Raw genomic sequence first — 26,227 nt, 5'->3', positions numbered from 1 at the left:
CCTGCTCATTACCATTATGGAAGCTTGATGGTTCATGCTATGCTCTTTGTAAATACTCAGCCAGGTTCAAGACCCCTCTGTGCACCTGATCAGAGTATGAATCTGGACAGAGACTTAACATGTGTGTGCACAAATTCTCCCGGTCATCTCAGCCCCTGAGTAATGTCATGAAGATTCAGGAATCACCATGTGCTGCCTTCACAACAGGGATTTATACACACTTCCTACCTCAACTAGCCATGAACCTCATTAAAACCTGCTAGTGAAAATAAATCCTTAGGTAAGTTTCCAGAGTGATAACTCTGGAGTGTGGGCAATATTGGATTTTGGTTGACAGGATACGTGCAGCCCAGGCCTCCTGTTCTCCTGCAGGACCCTCTGGCTGGGACAGCAGGGAATGGCAGAATGGCAGCCAGTGATGTGGCTGTAGGTATCATCTTCTTGTCACAGACTGTGGTTGGAGCTCTGGGAAATTCCTCTCTTCTCCTCCATTACCTGGTCCATTACCTCATGGGGTTCACGGTAAGACACACAGAGACTTGATTCTTCAGCACTTGGTTGTGGCTAACCTGTTAGCCCTCCTGTCTAGAGGAGTTCCCCAGACAGTGGCAGCTTTTGGAGTGAAAGATTTCCTCAGTGATGTTGGATGCAAGCTGCTTTTCTATCTTCACAGGGTGGGCAGGGGTGTATCCATTGGCAGCACCTGCCTCCTTAGTGTCTTCCAGGCCATGAAGATTAGTCCTGAGAATTCCAGTTGTTCAGAGCTTAAAGTGAAAGCTCCAAAATATATTGGTTTCTTCATATACCTGAGCTGGATTCTGTACCTGCTTGTAAATCTTATAATTATTTCACATATGACTGGAAAAAGGAGCAAAAATAATATAACAAGCATGAAAGATTTTGAATACTGTTATAGTGTTCATCATCACAGAACCATATACTCATTGCATGCAGCATTGCTAACATTCCCTGATGTCCTGTGTGTGGGGCTCATGCTCTGGGCCAGCAGCTCCATGGTGCTCATTCTGCACAGGCACAAGCAGAGAATGCAGCACATTCAAAAGACCAGCTCCCCCAGGTCCTCCCCTGAGTCTAGAGCCACCAAAAACATCCTCCTCCTGGTGAGCACTTTTGTGTCTTTTTACATACTTTCCTGCATCTTTCAGGTTTGTGTGATTGTTATTTATAATCCCCACTGGCTGTTGGTAAAGATGGCTGCAATAGTTGCTGGGAGTTTCCCAGCTCTCTGCCCCTTTCTGCTCATGAACAGGAACTCCAGTGCATCCAGGCTCAGTCTCTCTGGAATAAGGAATAGGAAAATTCCTGATGTCAGGAGGAACATCTAAATTGTAGGCTTTGTTCAATTCTTACATGTTTCTTCATTTGTACTCCCAAATTAAAATTATAGTGTTAGTCATATCTCTACGAATGACAATCAACACACATGTGCTTTTTTATTACAGTGTGTTCATGTGTGTGTGTATGTGTACCTTAGTAAGTGCACATGTATACTACTTAGATTTGGCTTTATTGTCCACCCAGAAAAATTTTGGGAAAAGTAGATGTAACAAATATAAATTTCAGACTCCATATACCAATTACAACCACAGCCAAATTCTTCAGCATAAATCTGCTTTCATTATTTTACTTTCTTTATTTACAAGTGACACGTATTTTTCATTTATCTACATATTATGTTTATGTTTCATCTGTGTCTTTTGAAGGAAATATCAAAGTGAACACTACCAAGTGTTTGTCACTTGCAATGAAATGAGACATATGTTTCATATAATCTTGGACATGATGGGAAGCAAAGTCTACTGATGTCCCCTTTATTAAACAGCTTATATTGAATTTATTGATTTTGTGCTGTGATTTTCACAATGCAATATTTCTTATTTTCATAAGCTAATTAGGTTTTAACCTTTATTTAATGTCTATCTTGTTTGTTTCCAACACTGAGTACTAATAAATTTTATTTCACTACTTAATATTGAATTAGTGATATGTATCTTTGAAACGTTTGTATGTATTTGTTGGCATGCATTTCTAATCAAATTTCACAAATTGAAAACACCTGTGCAAGCAGCTGCTATGTGGTAAAACAATGTCCTAGTTGGTATGAATCCTCTTTCCTGTATGTGTTCCCAATAGTGACCAGTATGTGACTTCTAACAGTAGAGATCACTTTCAATGTTTTGCACTTTATATAAATAAAATCATTCAACATCATCTGTTTTATATTTGACTTTGAAAATTCCATATGCTTCTGACATTTGCAGGTAAACAGATGGTGTTGGAGAAGATAATACTAAGTGCAGTTAGCTAATCCCATATAAAGAAATACTGAATGTTTTCTCTGATATAAGGAGACTGACTCATAGTGGGGTAGGGAGGGGGAGCATGGGAGGAATAGATGAATTCTAGATAGGGAAGAGGGCTGGGAGGGAAAGGGAGAGGGCAGGGGATTAGTGAGGATGGTGGAATGTGATGGACATCATTATCCAAAGTACATGTGTGAAGATTCGAATTGGGTGTCAACATACTTTATATACAAACAGAGATATGAAATATTGTGGTATATATGTGTAATAAGAATTGAAATGCAAAAAAACCCCCACAACATACATGTATAAAGGCATGGATTGGTGTGAACATACTTTATATACAGAGATATAAAATTATGCTTTATATGTGTAATAAGAATTGTAATGCATTCCACTGTCATGTATTTAAAAAGACAAAATCAATAAAAAAAAAAGAGAAAATTTCATAGGCTTCAAATATGTGTTTTCCCGTGTTGTTGTTGATAGAATCTAACTGAAGAAATTTCAAACAATTCTAGCTTTTCTCCCTTGATGCACGCATGCTCTAGTATGGATGTAATTTATGTTTTCAACAATACAACAATGAAAACCAACAGCAGGAGGTGGTACAGTAAAGGGAAAAAATAATCAAAGAGGAAAAACAAATCATGTTAAGTAACATAAATAAACAAATATGGCTGGAAGTACAGACCATATCTCAATAGTAACCCTAAATATTAATGGCTTAAACTCACCAATCAAGAGACACAGGCTAGTAGAATTTATCAAAAAAAATTCCAACAATATTCTGCCTACAGGAGATGCATTTGATAGGAAAAGACATCCATAGACTGAAGGTGAAAGGTTGGGAAAAATCATATCACTCATATGGACCTTGGAAACAAGCAGGAGAGTCCATACTCATATCAAATAAAATAGACTTCAAGCTGAAGTTAATCAAAAGGGATAAAGAAGGACACTACATACTGCTCAAGGGAACCATACACCAACAAGACATAACAATCATAAATATATATGCCCCAAACAATAGTGCAGCTATGTTCATCAAACAAACTCTTCTCAAGTTCAAGAGTCAAATAGACCACAATACAATAATTATGGGAGATTTCAACACACCTCTCTCACCACTGGACAGACCTTCCAAACAAAAGTTGAATAAAGAAAATATAGAATTCAATAATACAATTAATAACCTAGACTTAATTGACATATATAGAATATTCCACCCAACATCAAGCAGTTACACTTTTTTCTCAGCAGCATATGGATCCTTCTCAAAAATAGACCATATATTATGTCACAGGGCAACTCTTAGAAAATATAAAGGAGTAGAGATAATACCATGCATCCTATCTGATCATAATGGAATGAAACTGGAAATCAATGATAAAAGAAGGAAGGAAAAATCCTGCATCACTTGGAGAATGAACAATATGTTACTAAATAATCAATGGGTTACAGAAGACATCAAGGAGGAAATTAAAAAATTCTTAGAGATAAATGAAAACACAGACACAACATATTGGAATCTATGGGACACAATGAAAAAGTTCTAAGAGGAAAATTCATTGCTTGGAGTTCATTTCTTAAAAAAAAGAAAAAAAAAACAACAAATAAATGATCTCACACTTCAACTCAAAACCCTAGAAAAAGAAGAGCAAAACAACAGCAAAAGTAGTGGAAGGCAAGAAATAATTAAAATCAGACCTGAAATCAATGAAATTGAAACAAAAGAAACAATTGAAAAAATTGACAAAACTCAAAGTTGGTTCTTTAAAAAAAATAAATAAGATCGACAGACCCTTAGCCATGCTAACGAGGAGAAGAAGAGAGAGAACTCAAATTACTAGCATACGGAATGAAAAAGGCGATATCACAACAGACACTACAGAAATAGAGAAGATAATTAGAAATTATTTTGAATCCTTATACTCCAATAAAATAGAAGATATTGAAGGCATTGATAAATTTCTTAAGCCATATGATCTGCCCAGATTGAGTCAGGAGGATATACACAACCTAAACAGACCAATATCAATTGAGGAAATAGAAGAAGCCATCAAAAGACTACCAACTAAGAAAAGCACAGGACTGGATGGGTATACAGCAGAGTTTTACGAAGCCTTTAATGAAGAACTAATACCAATACTTTTCAAGCTATTTCAGGAAATAGAAAAAGAGGGAGAACTTCCAGATTCATTCTACGAGGCCAACATCACCCTGATTCCTAAACCAGACAAAGACACTTCAAAGAAAGAAAACTACAGACCAATATCTCTAATGAACATAGATGCAAAAATCCTCAATAAAATTATGGCAAATCTGATACAGAAACATATCAAAAACATCATACATCATGATCAAGTAGGATTCATCCCTGGGATTCAAGGCTGGTTCAATATACGGAAATCAATAAATGTTATTCACCACATTAATAGACTTAAAGATAAGAACCATATGATCATCTTGATAGACGCAGAAAAAGCATTCGACAAAGTACAGCATCCCTTTATGTTCAAAACACTAGAAAAACTAGGGATAACAGGAACATACCTCAATATTGTAAAAGCTATCTATGCTAAGCCTCAGGCTAGCATCATTATGAATGGAGAAAAATTGAAGGCATTCCCTCTAAAATCTGGAACAAGACAGGGATGCCCTCTATCACCACTTCTGTTCAACATAGTTCTTGAAACACTGGCCAGAGCAATTAGACAGACAAAAGAAATTAAAGGCATAAAAATAGGAGAAGAAGAACTTAAATTATCACTATTTGTGGATGACATGATTCTATACCTAGCAGACCCAAAAGGGTCTACAAAGAAACTACTAGAACTAATAAATGAGTTCAGAAAAGTGGCAGGATATAAAATCAACATGCATAAATCAAAGGCATTTCTGTATATCAGCAACAAATCTTCTGAAATGGAAATGAGGACAACCACCCCATTCACAATATCCTCAAAAAAAAATACTTGGGAATCAACCTAACAAAAGAGGTAAAAGATTTATACAATGAAAACTACAGAACCCTAAAGAGAGAGAAATAGAAGAAGATCTTAGAAGATGGAAAAATATACCCTGTTCATGGATAGGCAGAACTAACATCATCAAAATGGCAATATTACCAAAAGTTGTCTATAGGTTTAATGCAATGTCAATCAAAATCCCAATGGCATTTCTTGTAGAAATAGATAAAGCAATCATGAAATTCATCTGGAAAAATAAAAGACCCAGAATAGCAAAAGCAATTCTAAGCAGGAAGTGTGAATCAGGCGGTATAGCGATACCAGATTTCAAACTATACTACAGAGCAATAGTGACAAAAACAGCATGGTACTGGTACCAAAACAGGCGGGTGGACCAATGGTATAGAATAGAAGACACAGAGACCAATCCACAAAGTTACAACTATCTTATATTTGATAAAGGGGCTAAAAGCATGCAATGGAGGAAGGATAGCATCTTCAACAAATGGTGCTGGGAAAACTGGAAATCCATATGCAACAAAATGAAACTGAATCCCTTTCTCTCACCATGCACAAAATTTAACACAAAATGGATCAAGGAACTTGATATCAAATCAGAGACTCTGCATCTGATAGAAGAAAAAGTTTGCACATATCTACATATTGAGAGGTCTGGCTCCAAATTCCTTAATAGGACACCCATAGCACAAGAGTTAAAAACAATGTTTTGAACAACTAATAATAAAAATTAAAAAAAAACATATTGGAGCATCATGATTAACACTGACATGTGGGATGTGTGACATGTTTTCATGATACTTTCATGTGTTTCTTCACATACATGTATATATATATATGAGCATATGTTTATGTATAAATATCTACAAATTGCATGCATTTTTCTGATTATAGGTTTATATAGGCTTGCCTTTAGCATGTATGACCCGAGTTTACCAAATATTTCTATGAATTTCAACCCATCAGGTACTCATACTTTTATTTTTATATTTTTGAAGACGGAAATGCTTTTATTAACCTGAACATGAAGAAAAGCAAAATCTTATTATAATTAAACCTGGATAAATAGCGCTGTTATGAAATTTACATTTCTCACATTCAATTGAGAGGAAAATGTTACATGTGAGGACACTTCTTGGTGTAATGAACTAATTTCTACAGAATTTTCAAAATAGTAAATAGCAATTGGCATGTGTTCTTAAACTGTGTTACAACAGATTTAGAATCTCTGCTGATCAGAGGCAGCAGGATAGGGTCTGATTTGTTAAACATCAAGAACTACATTTCTAATGAGACTCCTACCTTGATGCACCTTTTTTATTGATGTGGCCAGTGTTGGCTGTGGGTACCGCATAATAAGCACGTTTCTCCTGAAGTAACAGGTACTCATTGATCAAGTGAATTTTCTTCCAAGAAGAAAAACATACACTGGTCTTCTCTCCCAGGAAGAAAAATGTGAAATGCAGCTGTTGTAAACCTAACTCACAATTAAATGTAGGCAATGAATTATTATTAGAAACATCTCTAAAGTCATTCTGGGATTTAAAGCAATAGGCTTCTACATAACTTTCAAAAGTAGCTTCCCATTTTCATATACAATCTGATAAAGTATTTGATGTGTTTTAGGAATTCTTCTCAGTATACTGCACTTATCCCTCAATAAGTGTTAGAGCTCTGTTCTCAAAGAATTTCTACATATCAAGCATCTTTAAAGAAGTTTTGTTTTTACACAACTGAAGATTTGCTTTGCTTATGTATCCGTGAAGATTAATTTGAGCATATTCATACATACATGGCATACATACGTATGAGTGAGCTATTTACTTCTAGAATAAAACCACACCTGAGGGGACAAGTGTGACGTGCAGTTTGGTCTTCCTAACTAACCCTCCTCTATGTCAAGGAGGCAGGTAGAGTGTGCTGCAGATGCCATGAGGCTGTGGAATGTTCTCATCTGTTAACTCCCATCACTGGTCTCCTCAACACAGCTGCACCCCCATCTGCTTCCCCTGCAGCTCTGGCCTCTACCATCTGTCATAAATGAGATGTGATTGTTGGCACAGCCACAGCTTTTTGCAATGCTCCTCCTCTGCACTTGGTGTTAAATCTGTCTGTTCAGTCAAGTGGCCATCTAGAATTATAAAATACCTCCTTTGGCAGCTTGTGCCTTGCATACTCCTTGAAGGATACATGGACATCTTCATTCCAGCTTCTCTCCACTTCCTGACTGCTGGGACTCCATCTTCATGCCCAGCTCTAAAGGGCACCCTCCCCATGTGGCCCTGTGGTTCTTTTAGCATTACAACCATTAGGTCCAGTGATATGTATGGGCACACATTATCTACCAGGTAATTGGGTCATGTTTTATTGGTTACCTACCCCACATTCAGATGGTGTAGAGATTGTCACAGCCTCATCCAAATGGGAAATTTGTCAGCCTTCTTTATGAAAATATAAACATACTGCTGGTAACCTCTCCTAATGTGTCTCAGACATCTTTAACTTCTTCGTTGTTTAAGAAAATAAAATGTCTGGAAGGCACTGGGAATCCCTGCTGTGTGAAGGATGGAACATGGTGCTGGCTGTGCCCAAGAACCACCTTGGGCTTCGCGAGCTCTGCAACAAGCCCTTTGATTCTCATTTCCTTCTTTGTATAATCCTATGTGTTGTTGGTGAAGATTTCTCTGCTATTTTCTGTGGTTTTTTGGATGACCACATCATGTCTTTACATTACCTAGATTCCTTTCTATCCAGGCTCTGGGGTGCAACCCTCCCAAATCTTATCACAAGTGTGTTGATTGTATGTATGCACAATTGTCAACTGTTTAATTGCTCACTTCACACAGCATTCTAGGGAAGCAAGGGTATTTCAGCTGGTTGCATGTAGAATTGGCCTGGGAATGGTGCAGGAAAGTAGGGTGGGTTGACCTCATTCTTGTACACAGAATCCTTTAATATCACTTTGGTGTTGGCTTTCTTATTTATTTCTTTGTTTGTTTTTGCTGTGCTGGAGATTGAGCATAAGGCATTTTGTATGTGAAGCAAGTTTGTACCACTTAGTTACATCCCAGCCTTCTTTATAAAACACCGTGTTTGCAGCATGGTCTCACTAAGTTGCTCTGGCTGGCTTCAAACTTGCAATCTTCCTGCCCCAGCTCCTGAGTAACTGGGATTACAGGTCTTCCTTGTCTGAACGCCTTGTCCCCTCAATCTTTATTAAATGTTGCTTGAAGCCAATAAAACCAACTTGGTCCTAATGACTGCATTTGTTGAATCACCATTTTACTAAAGTATTCACTCATGGAAACAGTTTCTAGCATGAACACAGTGAAGAAATGGGTCTTGACATTGTTCCACATTGATTGCGTTTCCTGTGTGTGCTCATGTCTCAAGGGTAGGTTCATGTGCTGTTTTTGCTACATCCTGTTCTTTCATGGATGTTGAAGCTAATTGAGAACCTTCAGTGATATAGATTGTGTCAAATTTGGGGGCAGAATACAGGTTTGGTTACTGTAGAGAGAAACAAGACTGAAACCAAAGAATAGCAAGAATTTTGGAGATCCATAGAAGATGATATGCCCTAGTGTCCAGATCCTCAAGCTACAACAACAGATGTCTACAGGAGATATAAAGCCATTCCAAGTAAATGACTCTCATGAGAACAGAGCCATGCAGCCTCCACCATGAATGCTGGTTGCCCACATTCTGGGTTACACATGTACTTAAGTGTACCTTGCCCATGAGCCCATGTCAGAGGGCACTGTAGACTTGTCCCACTACAACAAACGGGCCACAGACACAAGGCCTTGGAGAACTCACTGCCTCATCCTCAGGTTGTGTTTGTGGACCTGTGAACCCTCCTGGGTGCTGTGTGTCCAAGAACAAGCCTCAAGGAGAGAAGGAGTTTGGGTGCCTGTGCCATGAAGCTGTAGGTTTCAAAGATACAGAAGAATGTAGCCCACACCAGATGGAGAGATGACCCCAGGAGACTGAAGTCAGGAGAGCCTGAAGGCCGGATGTGGAACTGGGAATCTTCCAGAGGGAAGAGTCTCTGCCTCTCACACAGGGATAGGAGACAACATGCATAAGCCTGTTTCCCACGTCTATGACAAATCCCTAGAAGCTCAGTTCCCTGAAGAGAGAAGAGTTTGTCTCATGGTTTTGGAAGATCATGAGTATGGCACCAACAGTAGCTCAGTTCCTGTGAGTCTCCTGGGTTATGTCACATGATGCTGGATGATATTAGGGTAAGAATGTGTGTGAGAGGAAGAGGTGACGTGGGGAGATGTATTCTAATGTATATTAGGCCCATTGGGTTTATAGTACTATTTACGTTGGTAATATCTTTGTTGACTTTTATCTTTGGATGACCTATTTATTGGTGATAAAAGTGAATTAAAATTACTAGGTATTATTTTATTGTAGTATATCTTGAATTTAATGTCAAGAATAATTTTATTTAACGTGTCCTGACATTTGGAGCATGTGTATTTACTACTGTTATTTCTTCTGTTTGCATTGTTACTTCAGCAGAATGTACTGTCCTTCTGTGGTTAAATTTTGCTTGAAATCTCCTTTGGTTTCATCTGAGAATAGCTAGCTCCTCCTGATTGTTTTCAGATCCCATTTGTGTGATATATAAATGTCCTTTTACAAACTTCGGCCTGTGGGCATCTTTGCCTCTGTGATCAGTCTCTTGCAAACAGCATCCTCTTGGATCTTATCTTTTGATTTATTCTGCTAATCTATGTCTTTTAATTGGGAAGTAGAGACTATTTTTTTAGAGATAGTTTGAATATAAGTTTGTAGTTTTCTGATATTTTTGCTTTTTTGCTATATTTAATTTGATTTTGATTTTTCATTTACACTTATAGTAGGCATCATCCCCTTGATATATTTGGGGTTTGTTCTGGATTTCTCTGTGTGCACTATATCTTTGCATAGTTTTAATAGTTATAACTTGGTTGTTGTGATTTCTTTTAGTTTATCTTTGTCATGCAATGTTTTAATTTCCCCACTCATTTTGAAATAGATTTTTTGGGGGATATATAGCAATCTTGATGCAAAGTTTTTTTTCAGCTTAGAATACCTCATTCTAGTGTTTCTTTAATATTGGTGTCTTGAGTTGAGAATTCAAAGGTGAATCTTATTGATTTGCCTCTTAATGTGACCTGATGCTTTTTTTTCTTGTAGATTTAAATATTCTGTCTTAATTTTCAGTGATGATTATGATGTTTCTTGGAATATCTCTTTTACTCTTGTCTATTTGTAGTCATTTATGATTTTCTATATGCTGATTTCTAATTAATTTCTTATGAGAACTCTTTTGTGTCACTTTGTCATTGTGTGAAATTGTCATTGATATTTTGGTTAGTATGCATTAAACATTTAAAGTGGTTTTGATTATATGTTCAGTCCTATAATATTCAATCTTCCTATCCAAAACATGGATTGTATTTCCATTTTCTACATTCTACTTCAATTTTTTTCTTCATTGTTTTCTATTTTAATTTTAGAGGCCTTTCATATCCTTGGTTAGATTTATCTGTAGGTATTCTAATTTTGGTGTTATTGTAAATGGGATCACTTTTTGAATTTCATTTTCAGTAGATTCATTGTTTGCATAGGAAAGTGACTGATTTATCTGTTGATTTTATATTCTGCTACTTTACTGAATTTATCACCTGTACAAATGTTTTGGTGGTATTTTGTGTGTACCTTCTCAATTATATCATTTGCAAAGAAGTAATTTTATTTTTTTCCTATTTTTATCCCTTTAATTTTCTTCTTTTTTTAAAATTGATTTTGTTTTTTAAAATACATGCCAGTGAAATGCATTTCAATTCTTATTATACATACTGAGAACAATTTTTCATATTTTGTATATAAAGTATGTTCACAATCCATGTCTTTATACATATACTTTTATGCATTACAATTCTTTTTTTAAAGAGAGAGAGAGAGAGAGAGAGAGAGAGAGAGAGAGAGAAAAGGGAGAGAGAAAGAGAGAAAGAGAGAGAGAGAGAGAGAGAGAAATTTTATTTATTTATTTATTTTTATTGGTTGTTCACAACATTACAAAGATAGGCTGGTAAAAAATCACAAGAAAAACATCCAAGAGATTTGGGATAACATAAAAAAAACCAAACTTATGAGTCATCGGGGTAGAGGAAGGTACAGAGATTCATATCAAGGGAATGAGTAACCTGCTGAATGAAATAATTACAAAAAACTTTCCAGAAATAAAAAAGGAAACAGATATACAAATTGTAGATGCATACAGGACACCGAGCACACAAAATCACAGTAGACCAATGCCAAGACACATTGTTATGAAGATATCCAATATACAGAACAAAGAGAAAATATTAAAAGCTACAAGAGAAAGGAGGCAGATTACATTTAGGGGTAAACCAATAAGGTTAACAATGGATTTTTCATCACAGACGCTGAAAGCAAGAAGATCCTGGAACAACATATTTCAAACACTGAAAGACAATGGATGCCAACCAAGAATTCTGTATCCAGCAAAATTAAGCTTCAGGTACGACAATGAAATAAAATTCTTTCATGATAAACAAAAGCTAAAAGAATTTGCAGCCAGAAAACCAGCATTGCAAAGCGTCTTGAGCAAAACACTACACGAGGAAGAAATGAAAAACAATAACCAAAACCATCAATGGGAAGTGCCTCGGTAAAGACAGAGGACGGGGGGAAAGCTAATCATGGAGAAACAAACTAAATTAGAAAAAAAAAGAGAGAAAATTTTTTAAATATTTATTTTTTAGTTTTTGGCGGACACAACATCTTTGTTTGTATGTGGTGCTGAGGGTCGAACCCGGGCCGCACGCATGCCAGGCGAGCACACTACTACTTGAGCCATATCCGCAGACCCTGCATTACAATTCTAATTACACATATATACCACAATTTTTATATCTCTGTTTGTATATAAACTAGGATGACACCCAATTCGGGTCTTCACACATGTACTTTGGATAATGATGTCCATCATATTCCACCATCCTTGCTAATCCCCTGCCTCTTCCCTTTCCCTCCCTCCCCTCTTACCTATCTAGAATTCATCAATTCCTCCCATGTTCCTCTTCCCTACCCCACTATGAGTCAGCCTCCTTATATCAGAGAAAACATTCAGCATTTGTTTTTTTGGGGTTAGCTAACTTCAGTTAGCATTGTTTTCTCCAACGCCATCCATTTACCTGCAAATGCCATAATTTTATCCTCTTTTATTGCTAAATAAAATTCCATTGTGTATATATATATACTGCATTTTTACATCCATTCATCCACTGAAGTCATCTAGGTTGGCTCCACAGTTTAGCTATTGTGAATTGTGCTGCTATAAACGTTGATGTGGCTGTGTCCCTGTAGTATGCTGTTTTTAACTTCTTTGAATATAGTCTCAGGAGCAGGATAGCTGGGTAAAATGCTGGTTCCATTCTCAGATTTCCAAGGAGTCTCCATAGTGCTTTCCATATTGGCTGCACCAATTTGCAGTCCCACCAGCAATGTATGAGTGTACCTTTTCCCCACATCCTCACCAACACTCACTGTTGTTTGTAGTCATAATAGCTGCCATTTTGACTGGAGTGAGATGATATCTTAGAGTAGTTTTGATTTGCATTTCTCTAATTGCTAGAGATGATGAGCATTTTTTCATATATTTGTTAATTGATTCTATATCCTCTTCTGAGAACTGTCTGTTCAGGTCCTCGGCCCATTTGTTGATTGGATTATTTGTTTTTTTGGTGCTTAGGTTTTTAAGTTCTTTATATATCCTAGAGATTAGTGCTCTATCTGATGTCTGAGGGATAAAGATTTGCTCCCAGGATGTACGCTCTGTTCACCTCAAAGATTGTTTCTTTTGCTGAGAAAAAAATTTTTAGTTTGATTCTTTCTCATTTATTGATCTAAAGCTTAATTTAGCTGGTTACAAGATTTTTGGTTGGCACCCATTATTGTTCAGAGCTTAATATATATTGTTCTAGGATCTTCTAGCTTTTAGGGTCTGTGTTGAATCTGATTTTATCCTAATTGATTTTCCCTTATATGTAATCAGAGTCCCTTCTCTTGTGGCTTTTAAAATTCTCTTCTTATTTTGTATGTTAGGCATTTTCATTATAATGTGCGTTGGTGTGGGTCTGTTGTGACTTTGTACATTTGATGTATTGTAGGCTTCTTGAATTTGGATTTCCAATTCATTCTTAAGGTTTGGAAAGTTTTCTGACACTATTTCATTGAATAAATTGTTCATTCCTTTGGTTTGGACCTCTATGCCTTCCTCTATCCAAATAACTCTTAAAGTTGCTCTTTTTATGCTATCCCATGTTTCTTGTATGTTCTGCTCATGTTTTTAAATCATTTTCACTCTGGTCTATGTTCTTTTCAAGATGACTTATTTGATCTCCATTGTCTGATGTCCTACCTTCTAAGTGGTCAACTCTATTGGTGATGCTTTAATTTGAGTTTTTAATTTGGTTTATTATTTCTTTTATTTCAAGGATTTCTTATTTTTTAAGAACCTCTATCTTCCTGTTGAGGTGATCTTTTGCTTCTTGGATTAGTTTATGTAGCTCATTGTTGAAGTGGCCTTTCACTGCCTGTATTTGTTCTCTTATGTCTCCTTTGAGATTCCAAAACGTTTTAACCCTGTATATCCTGAAATCTTTGTAATTTTTTCTGCTGTAGCTGCCAATGCTTATAATGTGTTGTCTTGATTTGTTTGAGGTACTTTCTTCCCTTGTCTTTTCATGTTGCTCATGTGTCTTCCTTTCCACTCTGTGGATCTGATGTGTTATTGTTTTTACCCTATAGATTTGTAGTGGTCTTGTAGGGCTCCAAGATCTCTCCTTTGTGGGGAAGGGCAATCTCAACAGATCCCAATATCAACAATACATCACCTATGAACAAATTATTGTTATTAAGACATTTACAGTTTAGTCTCAATGTCCAGAAATGTTGGATTCAATTATTATTTAAAATATAATCAGTGGTTTCATAAAAAGTTTACAGTTTCTGGTGGTGGACAATGGACTGGCGGTCAGGCATAGGACAATATGTTGAAGGGAGAAGATGGGAGGGTATATAGTTAATATATCTTAGAAAATGTAAAGGAGAAATATAGTGAAGAGGGTTAGTAGCGGGAGAATAGATAGGAGGTAATTTGGGGTAGACAATTACATGAGAAGACAGGAGAGTACATAAAACAAACACACATATGTTTTTAGAAAAATACAGGATGTTAAAATAGTATAATTTGAAGGGTGAAGGAAGAAGAAAGAGAAAAAAAGGGAAGGAAATAGAGAAAAAATGAGAGAAGAAAAAGAGGCAAAAAAGAAAAAAAAGGGCTTATGCAATTCCTTTATATTATATTAATTAGGTGACTCAGTTCTCAAAGTCCTATTTCATGCAAAGTTCTTGGTTTTACATATGTTGGGGATGTGAGGGCCAGAGGATAGAAGGGTATAAGAGAAAGAATAAGAGAAAAAAAAGAAAGAAAAAATACTCTTAGAGATCCGTTTCTTTCTCTTCTCATGCAGTAGGTGGGGTGGTCTCATTCACTAAGTGTCCCTGCCCTAAGGATGGTGTAGGCAACCAGGGTGGATCTAGTGTGGAGTGTTTGGAAGTTGGGAGTGCCACTCACCAGTCCCAGCAGGGAAACAGTGCCTTGCGGGTCTTTTTTTGTGACCATTTGTCTGACTTGAGACCCTGGTTCATCTCCCTCTCTTGCCTGGAGATTTCCCAAATCCTGATCTCTCTGTTATGCTCCAGACTTTAGTCCCCTCCCCTTTCTTATTTATCAGGTCCCAACTGCAGGACCTTTCACCCCCAGGCTCACACCAGGTGGGCGGTGCCCTGTTCGCACTGTACTCCTGCCCAACTGAGAGCTGTTCTTGTGCTGGGTGGCTACTGTGCCTAGTTACACCATTGGAGATTGGAAATCAGGTACCTGCTCAAATGGCATCCAAACTGGTAGCCATGCCCACCGTAAAGTGGCAAGAAAGGTTTTCCAAGATGGAGTTGGTCTGCTTCCAGCACCAGGATGTCGTCTAGTCATGTGGGGGTAGCTGGGCATTTTTTTAAATCCAAGGTTTGAGAGAGATACATTTCAAGAAATGAACATTTTAATATATATCCAGCTATGTTATAGTTATACAGTAGTTTGGCCTGTTTTATGGCTTGGATATAAATCTCCTGTGCTAATTTAGGGATATTCAGAGCTGAAGTGATTCCATTGTGATAGCTGTAACTTTACCCATCCATATTAGTTTGAATGGACTGAGCCATTGGAAGTCAGGTGTGGTGTCACTGGGGGAGACATGTCACTGGGTGTGAGCACTGGAAGAGAGCATCTTTCCTTGTAGCTTCTTCCTGTCTTCCCATTCTGCTTCCGTCTGCCTTGAGGGGAGCAGGTACCCTCTACCATGCCATCTCCTCAAGATGCTCTGCCTCACCTTGGGCTCAGAGGAATGACGTCAGTCGTCAATGCACTGAGTCTTCTGAGACCATGAACCCACATTATCTTTCCTCATCTAGGTAATCCTTGTTGGGTGCCTTTGTCACAGCAATGAAAAGCTTCCTAAAGTGGCCTGCATATAATTGGGGTCACTTTATCTTTTGCAGATCAAGAGGTTCTATGTATCTTTTCTTTAGAAATGGACTATTGGCTATTTCCTAATGAGAAATGAGGACAAGTGGTAACTGTTTAGAGTTTATATCTCTATTTGTATCCCTTAATACTACAATGACATTCTGCCAAAGATCTCAAGACTTAACTTGCCCTGTGTCCCTGGTCCTGGATTCTTAGTTTGAAAAAGATCTGTACATACAAAAGAAATAAAAATGCCAAAATTCACTAAAACATTAAAATCCAAATACACCTTTATTTTAAAAAAAATGTGTACATGTATTGAGTATATAAATACACATGTGGGCCTGATGGAAAGAGAATTCTCTTGATTTTTCTGTGACATGAACATTACACAGGAGGATGGATGTTCCGTTTTTTTTTCTATGGACTTTCTGTTCAAGGTTGTTTATGCTAATAAGCAGCCTGGGATAACATCGACTTTAAGGGTGGAAAATGTCTTTGAGTTCAGAGGGAATTAAGAGTCCAGGGAAGGAAGAGAAACATCTAAAACATCAAAGGCTCTGGAGGTCCATGGGAGGAGCTGTGCCTGAAGAGTCCCCAGATCCTCCACCTATATGGAGAGGAGTCATGAGAATGAGTTATAAGTCCATCAAATGGGAAGTGAGGGACAGGTCATCTAAGGGCCCCCATCACAAAATCATGCTCACCCAACCATGAATATTGTCAATACTATAGATAAATTATTTTTTTCTTAAAAAATCCTCCTTGTGATACAACGCTAAAGCCAACTGTAAACTTGTCCCACTCTAATGAATATGTTCCAGGTTGTGCCTTGGGATGGCTCACTGCTTTATTTCCAGATTGTACTTCTGGGCCAGGTAAAAGTCCCAGGTGTGGTGTGACCATATGGATGTCAGAAGAACTGATGCCCCAAAGCTTTATTTTTTAAAATACAGAATAACAATGTAGATCATTGTAAGGAAGAGATGATCTGAGGAGGCTGAAATCAGGATCAAGGAAGGTGTGTGCAATCCTGAGAGAAGAGTCTAATGATCTCATATAGATATAGCAGAAAGACTTGTTTATTAGCCTCTTCTATGTCAAAACCCAAGAATTTAGGTGTTTTATTTAAAAGTATTTATTTATTTTTAAGTTTTAGGTGGACACAATATTTTTATGTTACATTTTGGGTATTTCACAGAGAGAGAGAGAGAGAAATCATATTTCAGTTTAGCATCCTCATATGCATGCCACCCACATTGGCTCATTTCCTGTGTGGCTGCATTGTGTGTCACATGGAGGTGGTGGGAAACATGAGAGGAATGTGTGTGTAAAAGATCACATGGTGAATTTGAAAACTAGAAAGCAGACCCTAATATCAACCCTTACATGAGAGCTAGTGAGAGTCTCATGAGAAATACCTTGATTATTTCAATGGACAAAGACCCAGTGACCTGTCAACCTCCACCAGGGTCATCTCATAAAAGTTCCACCACCTCTTAACATTGCCACACAGGACACCAAACTTTTAACTTCTACAAAAGTTACCTTTACAGAAACAGAGTGTAATGGGGGCTGTAAAGAGGTGGGTAGTGAAAGACATGGGAGATTATTGTTAGTGCACAAAATTCCATTACTACATGAATGAACCCTGGGATCTGCTGTACAGCATGGAACCTGCAGATAGACAATTACATGAGAAGACAGGAGAGTACATAAAACAAACACACATATGTTTTTAGAAAAATACAGGATGTTAAAATAGTATAATTTGAAGGGTGAAGGAAGAAGAAAGAGAAAAAAAGGGAAGGAAATAGAGAAAAAATGAGAGAAGAAAAAGAGGCAAAAAAGAAAAAAAAGGGCTTATGCAATTCCTTTATATTATATTAATTAGGTGACTCAGTTCTCAAAGTCCTATTTCATGCAAAGTTCTTGGTTTTACATATGTTGGGGATGTGAGGGCCAGAGGATAGAAGGGTATAAGAGAAAGAATAAGAGAAAAAAAAGAAAGAAAAAATACTCTTAGAGATCCGTTTCTTTCTCTTCTCATGCAGTAGGTGGGGTGGTCTCATTCACTAAGTGTCCCTGCCCTAAGGATGGTGTAGGCAACCAGGGTGGATCTAGTGTGGAGTGTTTGGAAGTTGGGAGTGCCACTCACCAGTCCCAGCAGGGAAACAGTGCCTTGCGGGTCTTTTTTTGTGACCATTTGTCTGACTTGAGACCCTGGTTCATCTCCCTCTCTTGCCTGGAGATTTCCCAAATCCTGATCTCTCTGTTATGCTCCAGACTTTAGTCCCCTCCCCTTTCTTATTTATCAGGTCCCAACTGCAGGACCTTTCACCCCCAGGCTCACACCAGGTGGGCGGTGCCCTGTTCGCACTGTACTCCTGCCCAACTGAGAGCTGTTCTTGTGCTGGGTGGCTACTGTGCCTAGTTACACCATTGGAGATTGGAAATCAGGTACCTGCTCAAATGGCATCCAAACTGGTAGCCATGCCCACCGTAAAGTGGCAAGAAAGGTTTTCCAAGATGGAGTTGGTCTGCTTCCAGCACCAGGATGTCGTCTAGTCATGTGGGGGTAGCTGGGCATTTTTTTAAATCCAAGGTTTGAGAGAGATACATTTCAAGAAATGAACATTTTAATATATATCCAGCTATGTTATAGTTATACAGTAGTTTGGCCTGTTTTATGGCTTGGATATAAATCTCCTGTGCTAATTTAGGGATATTCAGAGCTGAAGTGATTCCATTGTGATAGCTGTAACTTTACCCATCCATATTAGTTTGAATGGACTGAGCCATTGGAAGTCAGGTGTGGTGTCACTGGGGGAGACATGTCACTGGGTGTGAGCACTGGAAGAGAGCATCTTTCCTTGTAGCTTCTTCCTGTCTTCCCATTCTGCTTCCGTCTGCCTTGAGGGGAGCAGGTACCCTCTACCATGCCATCTCCTCAAGATGCTCTGCCTCACCTTGGGCTCAGAGGAATGACGTCAGTCGTCAATGCACTGAGTCTTCTGAGACCATGAACCCACATTATCTTTCCTCATCTAGGTAATCCTTGTTGGGTGCCTTTGTCACAGCAATGAAAAGCTTCCTAAAGTGGCCTGCATATAATTGGGGTCACTTTATCTTTTGCAGATCAAGAGGTTCTATGTATCTTTTCTTTAGAAATGGACTATTGGCTATTTCCTAATGAGAAATGAGGACAAGTGGTAACTGTTTAGAGTTTATATCTCTATTTGTATCCCTTAATACTACAATGACATTCTGCCAAAGATCTCAAGACTTAACTTGCCCTGTGTCCCTGGTCCTGGATTCTTAGTTTGAAAAAGATCTGTACATACAAAAGAAATAAAAATGCCAAAATTCACTAAAACATTAAAATCCAAATACACCTTTATTTTAAAAAAAATGTGTACATGTATTGAGTATATAAATACACATGTGGGCCTGATGGAAAGAGAATTCTCTTGATTTTTCTGTGACATGAACATTACACAGGAGGATGGATGTTCCGTTTTTTTTTCTATGGACTTTCTGTTCAAGGTTGTTTATGCTAATAAGCAGCCTGGGATAACATCGACTTTAAGGGTGGAAAATGTCTTTGAGTTCAGAGGGAATTAAGAGTCCAGGGAAGGAAGAGAAACATCTAAAACATCAAAGGCTCTGGAGGTCCATGGGAGGAGCTGTGCCTGAAGAGTCCCCAGATCCTCCACCTATATGGAGAGGAGTCATGAGAATGAGTTATAAGTCCATCAAATGGGAAGTGAGGGACAGGTCATCTAAGGGCCCCCATCACAAAATCATGCTCACCCAACCATGAATATTGTCAATACTATAGATAAATTATTTTTTTCTTAAAAAATCCTCCTTGTGATACAACGCTAAAGCCAACTGTAAACTTGTCCCACTCTAATGAATATGTTCCAGGTTGTGCCTTGGGATGGCTCACTGCTTTATTTCCAGATTGTACTTCTGGGCCAGGTAAAAGTCCCAGGTGTGGTGTGACCATATGGATGTCAGAAGAACTGATGCCCCAAAGCTTTATTTTTTAAAATACAGAATAACAATGTAGATCATTGTAAGGAAGAGATGATCTGAGGAGGCTGAAATCAGGATCAAGGAAGGTGTGTGCAATCCTGAGAGAAGAGTCTAATGATCTCATATAGATATAGCAGAAAGACTTGTTTATTAGCCTCTTCTATGTCAAAACCCAAGAATTTAGGTGTTTTATTTAAAAGTATTTATTTATTTTTAAGTTTTAGGTGGACACAATATTTTTATGTTACATTTTGGGTATTTCACAGAGAGAGAGAGAGAGAAATCATATTTCAGTTTAGCATCCTCATATGCATGCCACCCACATTGGCTCATTTCCTGTGTGGCTGCATTGTGTGTCACATGGAGGTGGTGGGAAACATGAGAGGAATGTGTGTGTAAAAGATCACATGGTGAATTTGAAAACTAGAAAGCAGACCCTAATATCAACCCTTACATGAGAGCTAGTGAGAGTCTCATGAGAAATACCTTGATTATTTCAATGGACAAAGACCCAGTGACCTGTCAACCTCCACCAGGGTCATCTCATAAAAGTTCCACCACCTCTTAACATTGCCACACAGGACACCAAACTTTTAACTTCTACAAAAGTTACCTTTACAGAAACAGAGTGTAATGGGGGCTGTAAAGAGGTGGGTAGTGAAAGACATGGGAGATTATTGTTAGTGCACAAAATTCCATTACTACATGAATGAACCCTGGGATCTGCTGTACAGCATGGAACCTGCAGATAGCAAGACAGTGTTGTGTGCTTCTAATTTGCTGAGAGATCTTCAATGTCCCCCACATAAGTTAAGTATATTACATGATACGTAGGTAAATTACCTGATTTTCAGTAATCATTCCATAGTATCTACCCATGTGAATTCCTCATGTACACCACAAATGTACACAAATTCAGTTGTCAGTCACCCATGCATAAACAGGGCTGAGTCTGAATGCATGTTACCCTAATGTTCACAGAGGCTTGACTTCTCACTCTGAGCTGTAACCACACACTGAAGCTCCCCCATCCCTCAGAGCCAGGAATCCATTCCATGCATAACCCCCACACAGTTGTGTTGTGACATATTTAATGTCTGTTCCTCAGTGATGTCTCTCATAGTAGCCTCATGACAGCCCTTCTGCCTTCCATTAACCCAACAAGTCTCATCATCAGAGTTCTGTCCTCTCTTGTATCCACCCTCAACTCCATTTCCACAGTCAGTCACCAGGTCCCCTGGGCCCCACACCCAAATGTCCAAGGTCTACTCTCAGCTTTCTCAATACCAAGTTCAGGCTACAAAGTGACTGCAGCCAGGGCCATCGTCCTCATTAGCTCTTTCCCCACCACCTTCCCCTGCTCCTTCATTGTTCTCTGTCTAATTTGTCTCCTCCAAGGCCCATTCTCTCTGCATGGACTCACTTTTTTGTCACACTCTGGGCCTGTTTTGGACAACTAATTAATGCAGTCCCTGTTCCCCCATCCGTATTCACAACTTCCCACCATGTGTATCTATGAACACCTCAGAGGCTTTACATCCAGTAATCTGCAACATTATTTTGTATTCTGTCCCCATCTCCAGAAGCATCTTCATTCCTGTGTGACCTTGCACCCCATGTCTCTCTTACCTGGTTAACCCTATGTCCTTGTGTCCCTTGGCTCCTCAACCCAGGTGTGCCTATACCTCGCCATGTCCATGAGCTTTTTCTGGATAGGTAATGAGTTTTGCCTTTTTTGCATCTACCTTCTCTCTTTTGCACTCTCTCTCCTCCATATCACAGGAACTCTACCATCTTGTTTCCCTGTCCACCCTTTCCTCATGTCCTTATTCTTTTAATCACTTCAGTCTCACTCCCATTGAGTGTCACTGCCCAAAACCCACCTGTTCACACCACAGGTTTTCACCTGGATGGTAAATCTCACAGCATTAGTTAAGGTGCCTCAGTTTACACATTATCCTTGCAGGGCTGGAGAGAGTACAGTAATTGAAAGGGCTCCTGTGCTGTAGTCACCCCATGGAGCTACTGAATTAATGTTAGTAGCCCTTGAGTATCTGATATTTACAGAATTATTGGCTCAGACAAGTCAAACTGATTCTGCTGATGATATTGTTGAAGAGAATTTTATTACATTCTGTTTGTTTGATGGATATTGCTCTGTTTCTTCCTCCTGTCAGTAGTGGAGGTCAATATTGACAGGGCATATTCATTCACAAAATTATGATATGAATTAACATTCAATGTGTAAATGTATCCAATAAATTCACTCATGTTTGTGCAGATGAATCTGGTGACTTCCAAGGTGAACTACTAGCATCCATTCTTTCTTTTTTCCTTGTACCTGTATAATATCCTTCCTATGTGTTTTCTCTCTTTCCATTTCTCCACTCATATATAAAATCTGGTGCCATTCATTGAAATGAAGAATAGGAAGCAACTAGATTTGGGGTAGAAATCTTCCCAGGGAAGGAAGAAATACAATGAGACATGCAAAGCTCACTGCCAGCCCTTCATATGACAGACCACAGTATTTCCCAGCCCCTCCAAGTGACACCCTGTTGGTCTCCCAGGATCATGGATAAGTAAGAGTCTCTCCAAACACTAGAATATCCTCTGAAGACATGTTATGAGGAAAGTTTAAAATTGTTCTTCACAAGTGACACCTGGGGAGAGAGTTTCCAGCAGTGCCCTCAGCTCCCCCAGCCTGCACAGCCATTGCTGCTGCTGGCACAGGGGTAATTGCAGGTCCCAGGGAGGGTGAGGTCACAGAGCCCCAGACCCATATCTCAGGAGCTGGCCGCCTCCCTGCAGCACACATGTTGGTCAGAGAGGCCTCTGCACTGAGGTCACCATCCTGGCAGAGAGGGAGAGCCTGGTGAGTGACTCAGGATGAGTCTGAGAGCAGCATCTATGAGAAGAGACCCATCAAGTCTGGGTAAGTGATCACAGCCAAAAAGCAGACACTCAGTTGAGCCCCTCAGAAGCCAGAGCCCCACAAGTATTAAAATGGTTGATGAAGAATGGCTCTAGGTAGCAAAGATAAAAGGATCCTATCCTAAATGCCAAACCACTATGGGTCCTAATTTAACTACATGTGATTCTTACTGATAGGGATTGCTGTGGTTTAGTGCAAATAAAAATTAAATGTGATTTTCAAGGTGCACAAGGAGGTTGTTTTAAAGTCACCCAGCTGTTCAGTTTCCCTAATAGGAAGTCTACACTAAATCTTCATGATTTCTAGGTCCAGACTCATAGTATATTTCTGCCTGTGTGTGAAGTAGGAGGAGCTCACAGGAATCTTGTTAGTCCTGTGCAGAGAGAGAGAGAGAGAGAGAGAGAGAGAGAGAGAGAGAGCGAGCGCTGATGGTGACTGCTTGGGCAGAACATTTTCTCTGACTCTCAGCATGGTGCAGCCAATGGAGAGAGTAATTGTACCAATACTGAAAGAATCACAATTCAAGGATAGTGAGGCCATTTCTCTGTATTATGGAAAGGAACATGTATGGAAATAGTGGACAAGGTTATTACAGAATTCTATTACCATCTGTAAGAGCTTTATATTTTTTTCAGGTGGAATATTTTCTCATTGTAGTGAATGTACCATGTGGCATAGGAATCTGATAGTGGAGCAGGGTATGAATGTGCAGGGGACATAGGAAAGCTCTTCACCATCTGTTAAGTAACAATTGGACATAATTTTTTTACCCAATAAATTTTGTTAAATATATGCATTCAAATGAATGCAGATATTCTAGTATTTCAAGTTTTAAATACTAACACATACAAAATTTCATGGATGGCTCCTATTGTAATATCATTCACTAATATTGTTATTTTGATACATTTTTTCTTAGGTATTAATTAACACATATCTGAGTCTTCTAAAATGTGAGTACTTTGTTTCTACACTATACTCTTTAATTATGTGTTATTTCTTAGTATCCCAAGACTTAGGAGAAGATCTGGGAATTGGAAAAATTCCTGAGATAGGGCCCTTGAGCTTGTGTTCCTAACAATTCACCATATGAGTCATGGGGAGCTGTCCTGATTTGGAGTCAGTCCTGCCTCCCTGCATGGGACTAACCATGGCACAGGTGCCTGCAGGGCTGAGGTTCCCTCAGTGCATCTGCTGTCATTAAAGTCAATATCTAAATGTTCCTTCATAAGTGACGTTGCACATAGAATTAATATTTCAGAGTAAATGGGAACATTTTACAATGAATTGTCTAAGATACCACTGGTTTTGAAGACAATATAAATATAGAGAAATGGAAGAAAATATGAGCTGGATTGATAGAAGAACCTGCTTACAACATTTAGAGAAACTTGATGGTTCTTGCTGTGTTCTCTGTATACACTCAGCCAGGTTCAAGACACCTCTGTACCTGATTGGAGTGTGAATCTGGACAGAGACTTAATATCTGTGTGCAGAAGTTCTCTTGGTCATCAGCAAAGGCATCTCAGCACCTGGCTCATGTCATGAAGATGAATCACCATGTGCTGCCTTCACAACAGGGATTTACACATACTTCATGATTTGACTATCCATACCAACCTCATAAAAACCTGCTAGTGAAGTAAGACCTTTTGAAAATTTTCAGAGTGGTAACTCTGAAGAGTGTACAATACTGGGTTTTGGTTGATAGGACATGTGCAGTCCAGTCCTCATGTTTCCTGCCAGACCCACTGGCTGGCACAGCAGAGAACTGGCAGGGTGGCAGCCAGTGATGTGGCTGTAGGTATCATCTTCTTGTCACAGACTGTGGTTGGAGCTCTGGGCAATTCCTCTCTTCTCCTCCATTATCTGGTCCATTACCTCAAAGGGTTCAAGGTAAGACACACAGACTTGATTCTTCAGCACTTGATTGTGGCCAACTTGTTAACCCTCCTGTGCAGAGGAGTTCCCCAGACAGTGGAAGCTTTTGGAGTGAAAGGTTTCCTCAGTAATTTTGGATGCAAGCTGCTTTTCTATCTTCACAGGGTGGGCAGGGGTGTGTCCATTGGCAGCACCTGCCTCCTGAGTGTCTTCCAGGCCATGAAGATAAGTCCTGAAAATTCCAGCTGTTCAGATCTTAAAGTGAAAGCTCCCAAATACATTGGTTTCTCCATTTACCTGAGCTGGATTCTGTACCTGCTTGTAAATATTATGATTATTTCACATATGACTGGAAAAAGGAGCAACAATAATATCACAAGCATGAAAGATTATGGATACTGCTCTTCTGTTCGTCTTGACACAACCTTACTATCACTATATGCAGCATTGGTAACATTCCCTGATGCCCTGTGTTTGGGGCTCATGCTCTGTGCCAGCAGCTCCATGGTGCTTATCCTGCACAGGCACAAACAGAGAATGCAGCATGTTCACAAGACCAGCTCCCCCAGGTCTTCCCCTGAGTCCAGAGCCACCCAAACCATCCTTCTTTTGGTGAGCACTTTTGTGTCTTTTTACACACTTTCCTGCATCTTTCAGGTTTGTGTGATTGTCATTTATAATCCCCACTGGCTGCTGGTAAAGATGGGTGCAATAGTTTCTGGGAGTTTCCCAGCTCTCAGCCCCTTTCTGCTCATGAGCAGGGACGCCAGTGCATCCAGGCTCGGTCTCTCTGGAATAAGAAATAGAAAAATCCCCAGTGTCATGAGGAATGTGTAAGTTGTAGGCTTTTGCACAATTCTTACATGTTTCCCCATTTTTACTTACAAATTGAAAGAAGAGTGATACAGTAATATCTCCAAGAATGACAATCAACACACTTAGACTTATTTATTATATTGTGTCCATGTGTGTGTATGTGTGTACCTGAGTAGGTGCACATGAATAACACTTAGATTTGGTTTTATTGTCCATTCAACAATATTTTGGAAAAGAAGATGTAACAAATATAAATTTTAGATATCATATACCAAGTACAACAACTGCTGAATTCTTCAGCATAATATCTGCTTTCTTTATTTTCTACTATTCTAGTTTATTAACTTGTATAAACAAGTGACATGTATTTTTCATTTCTCTACAAGATATAGTTATGCCTTAGCTGTGTCTTTTGAAGAAAATGTCAAAGTGAACACTATCAAATGTTTACCTTTGCAATGAAATGAGACATACATTTCATATAACCTTGGACATGATGGGAAGCAAAGGCTACTGATGTCCTTCTTATTAAACAGCTTATATTGAATTCATTGATTTTGGTACTGTGATTTTCATGATGCAGTATTTCTTCTTTTCATAAGATAAATAGAATTTAATCTTTATTTAC

The 26,227-nt window shown here is 38.7% G+C and overlaps 1 protein-coding gene and 1 pseudogene across 2 annotated transcripts; both read left to right on the top strand.

Annotated features, from left to right (window-relative positions):
* The first annotated feature begins 405 nt into the window (after positions 1 to 405).
* Positions 406 to 1,353, top strand: LOC308637343 (vomeronasal type-1 receptor 4-like; annotated as a pseudogene). The gene has a single exon. The product of its transcript is annotated as a vomeronasal type-1 receptor 4-like (transcript).
* Positions 1,354 to 9,394: 8,041 nt separating this feature from the next.
* LOC308637342 (vomeronasal type-1 receptor 4-like) lies at positions 9,395 to 25,620 on the top strand (the record flags this gene model as incomplete). Its single annotated transcript, XM_081273656.1, has 2 exons — positions 9,395 to 9,517; positions 24,649 to 25,620. 2 exons carry the CDS (start codon positions 9,395 to 9,397, stop codon positions 25,618 to 25,620), a joined length of 1,095 nt encoding a protein of 364 aa, XP_081129782.1.
* Between the last annotated feature and the right edge of the window lie 607 nt (positions 25,621 to 26,227).

Source organism: Spermophilus citellus (genome assembly GCF_964194105.1).
Source record: "Spermophilus citellus genome assembly, chromosome: 18".
NCBI classification, from domain to species: Eukaryota; Metazoa; Chordata; class Mammalia; order Rodentia; family Sciuridae; genus Spermophilus; species Spermophilus citellus.
The sequence above is the reverse complement of the archived record's forward strand: the minus strand, read 5'-3'. Positions and strand labels throughout refer to the sequence as shown.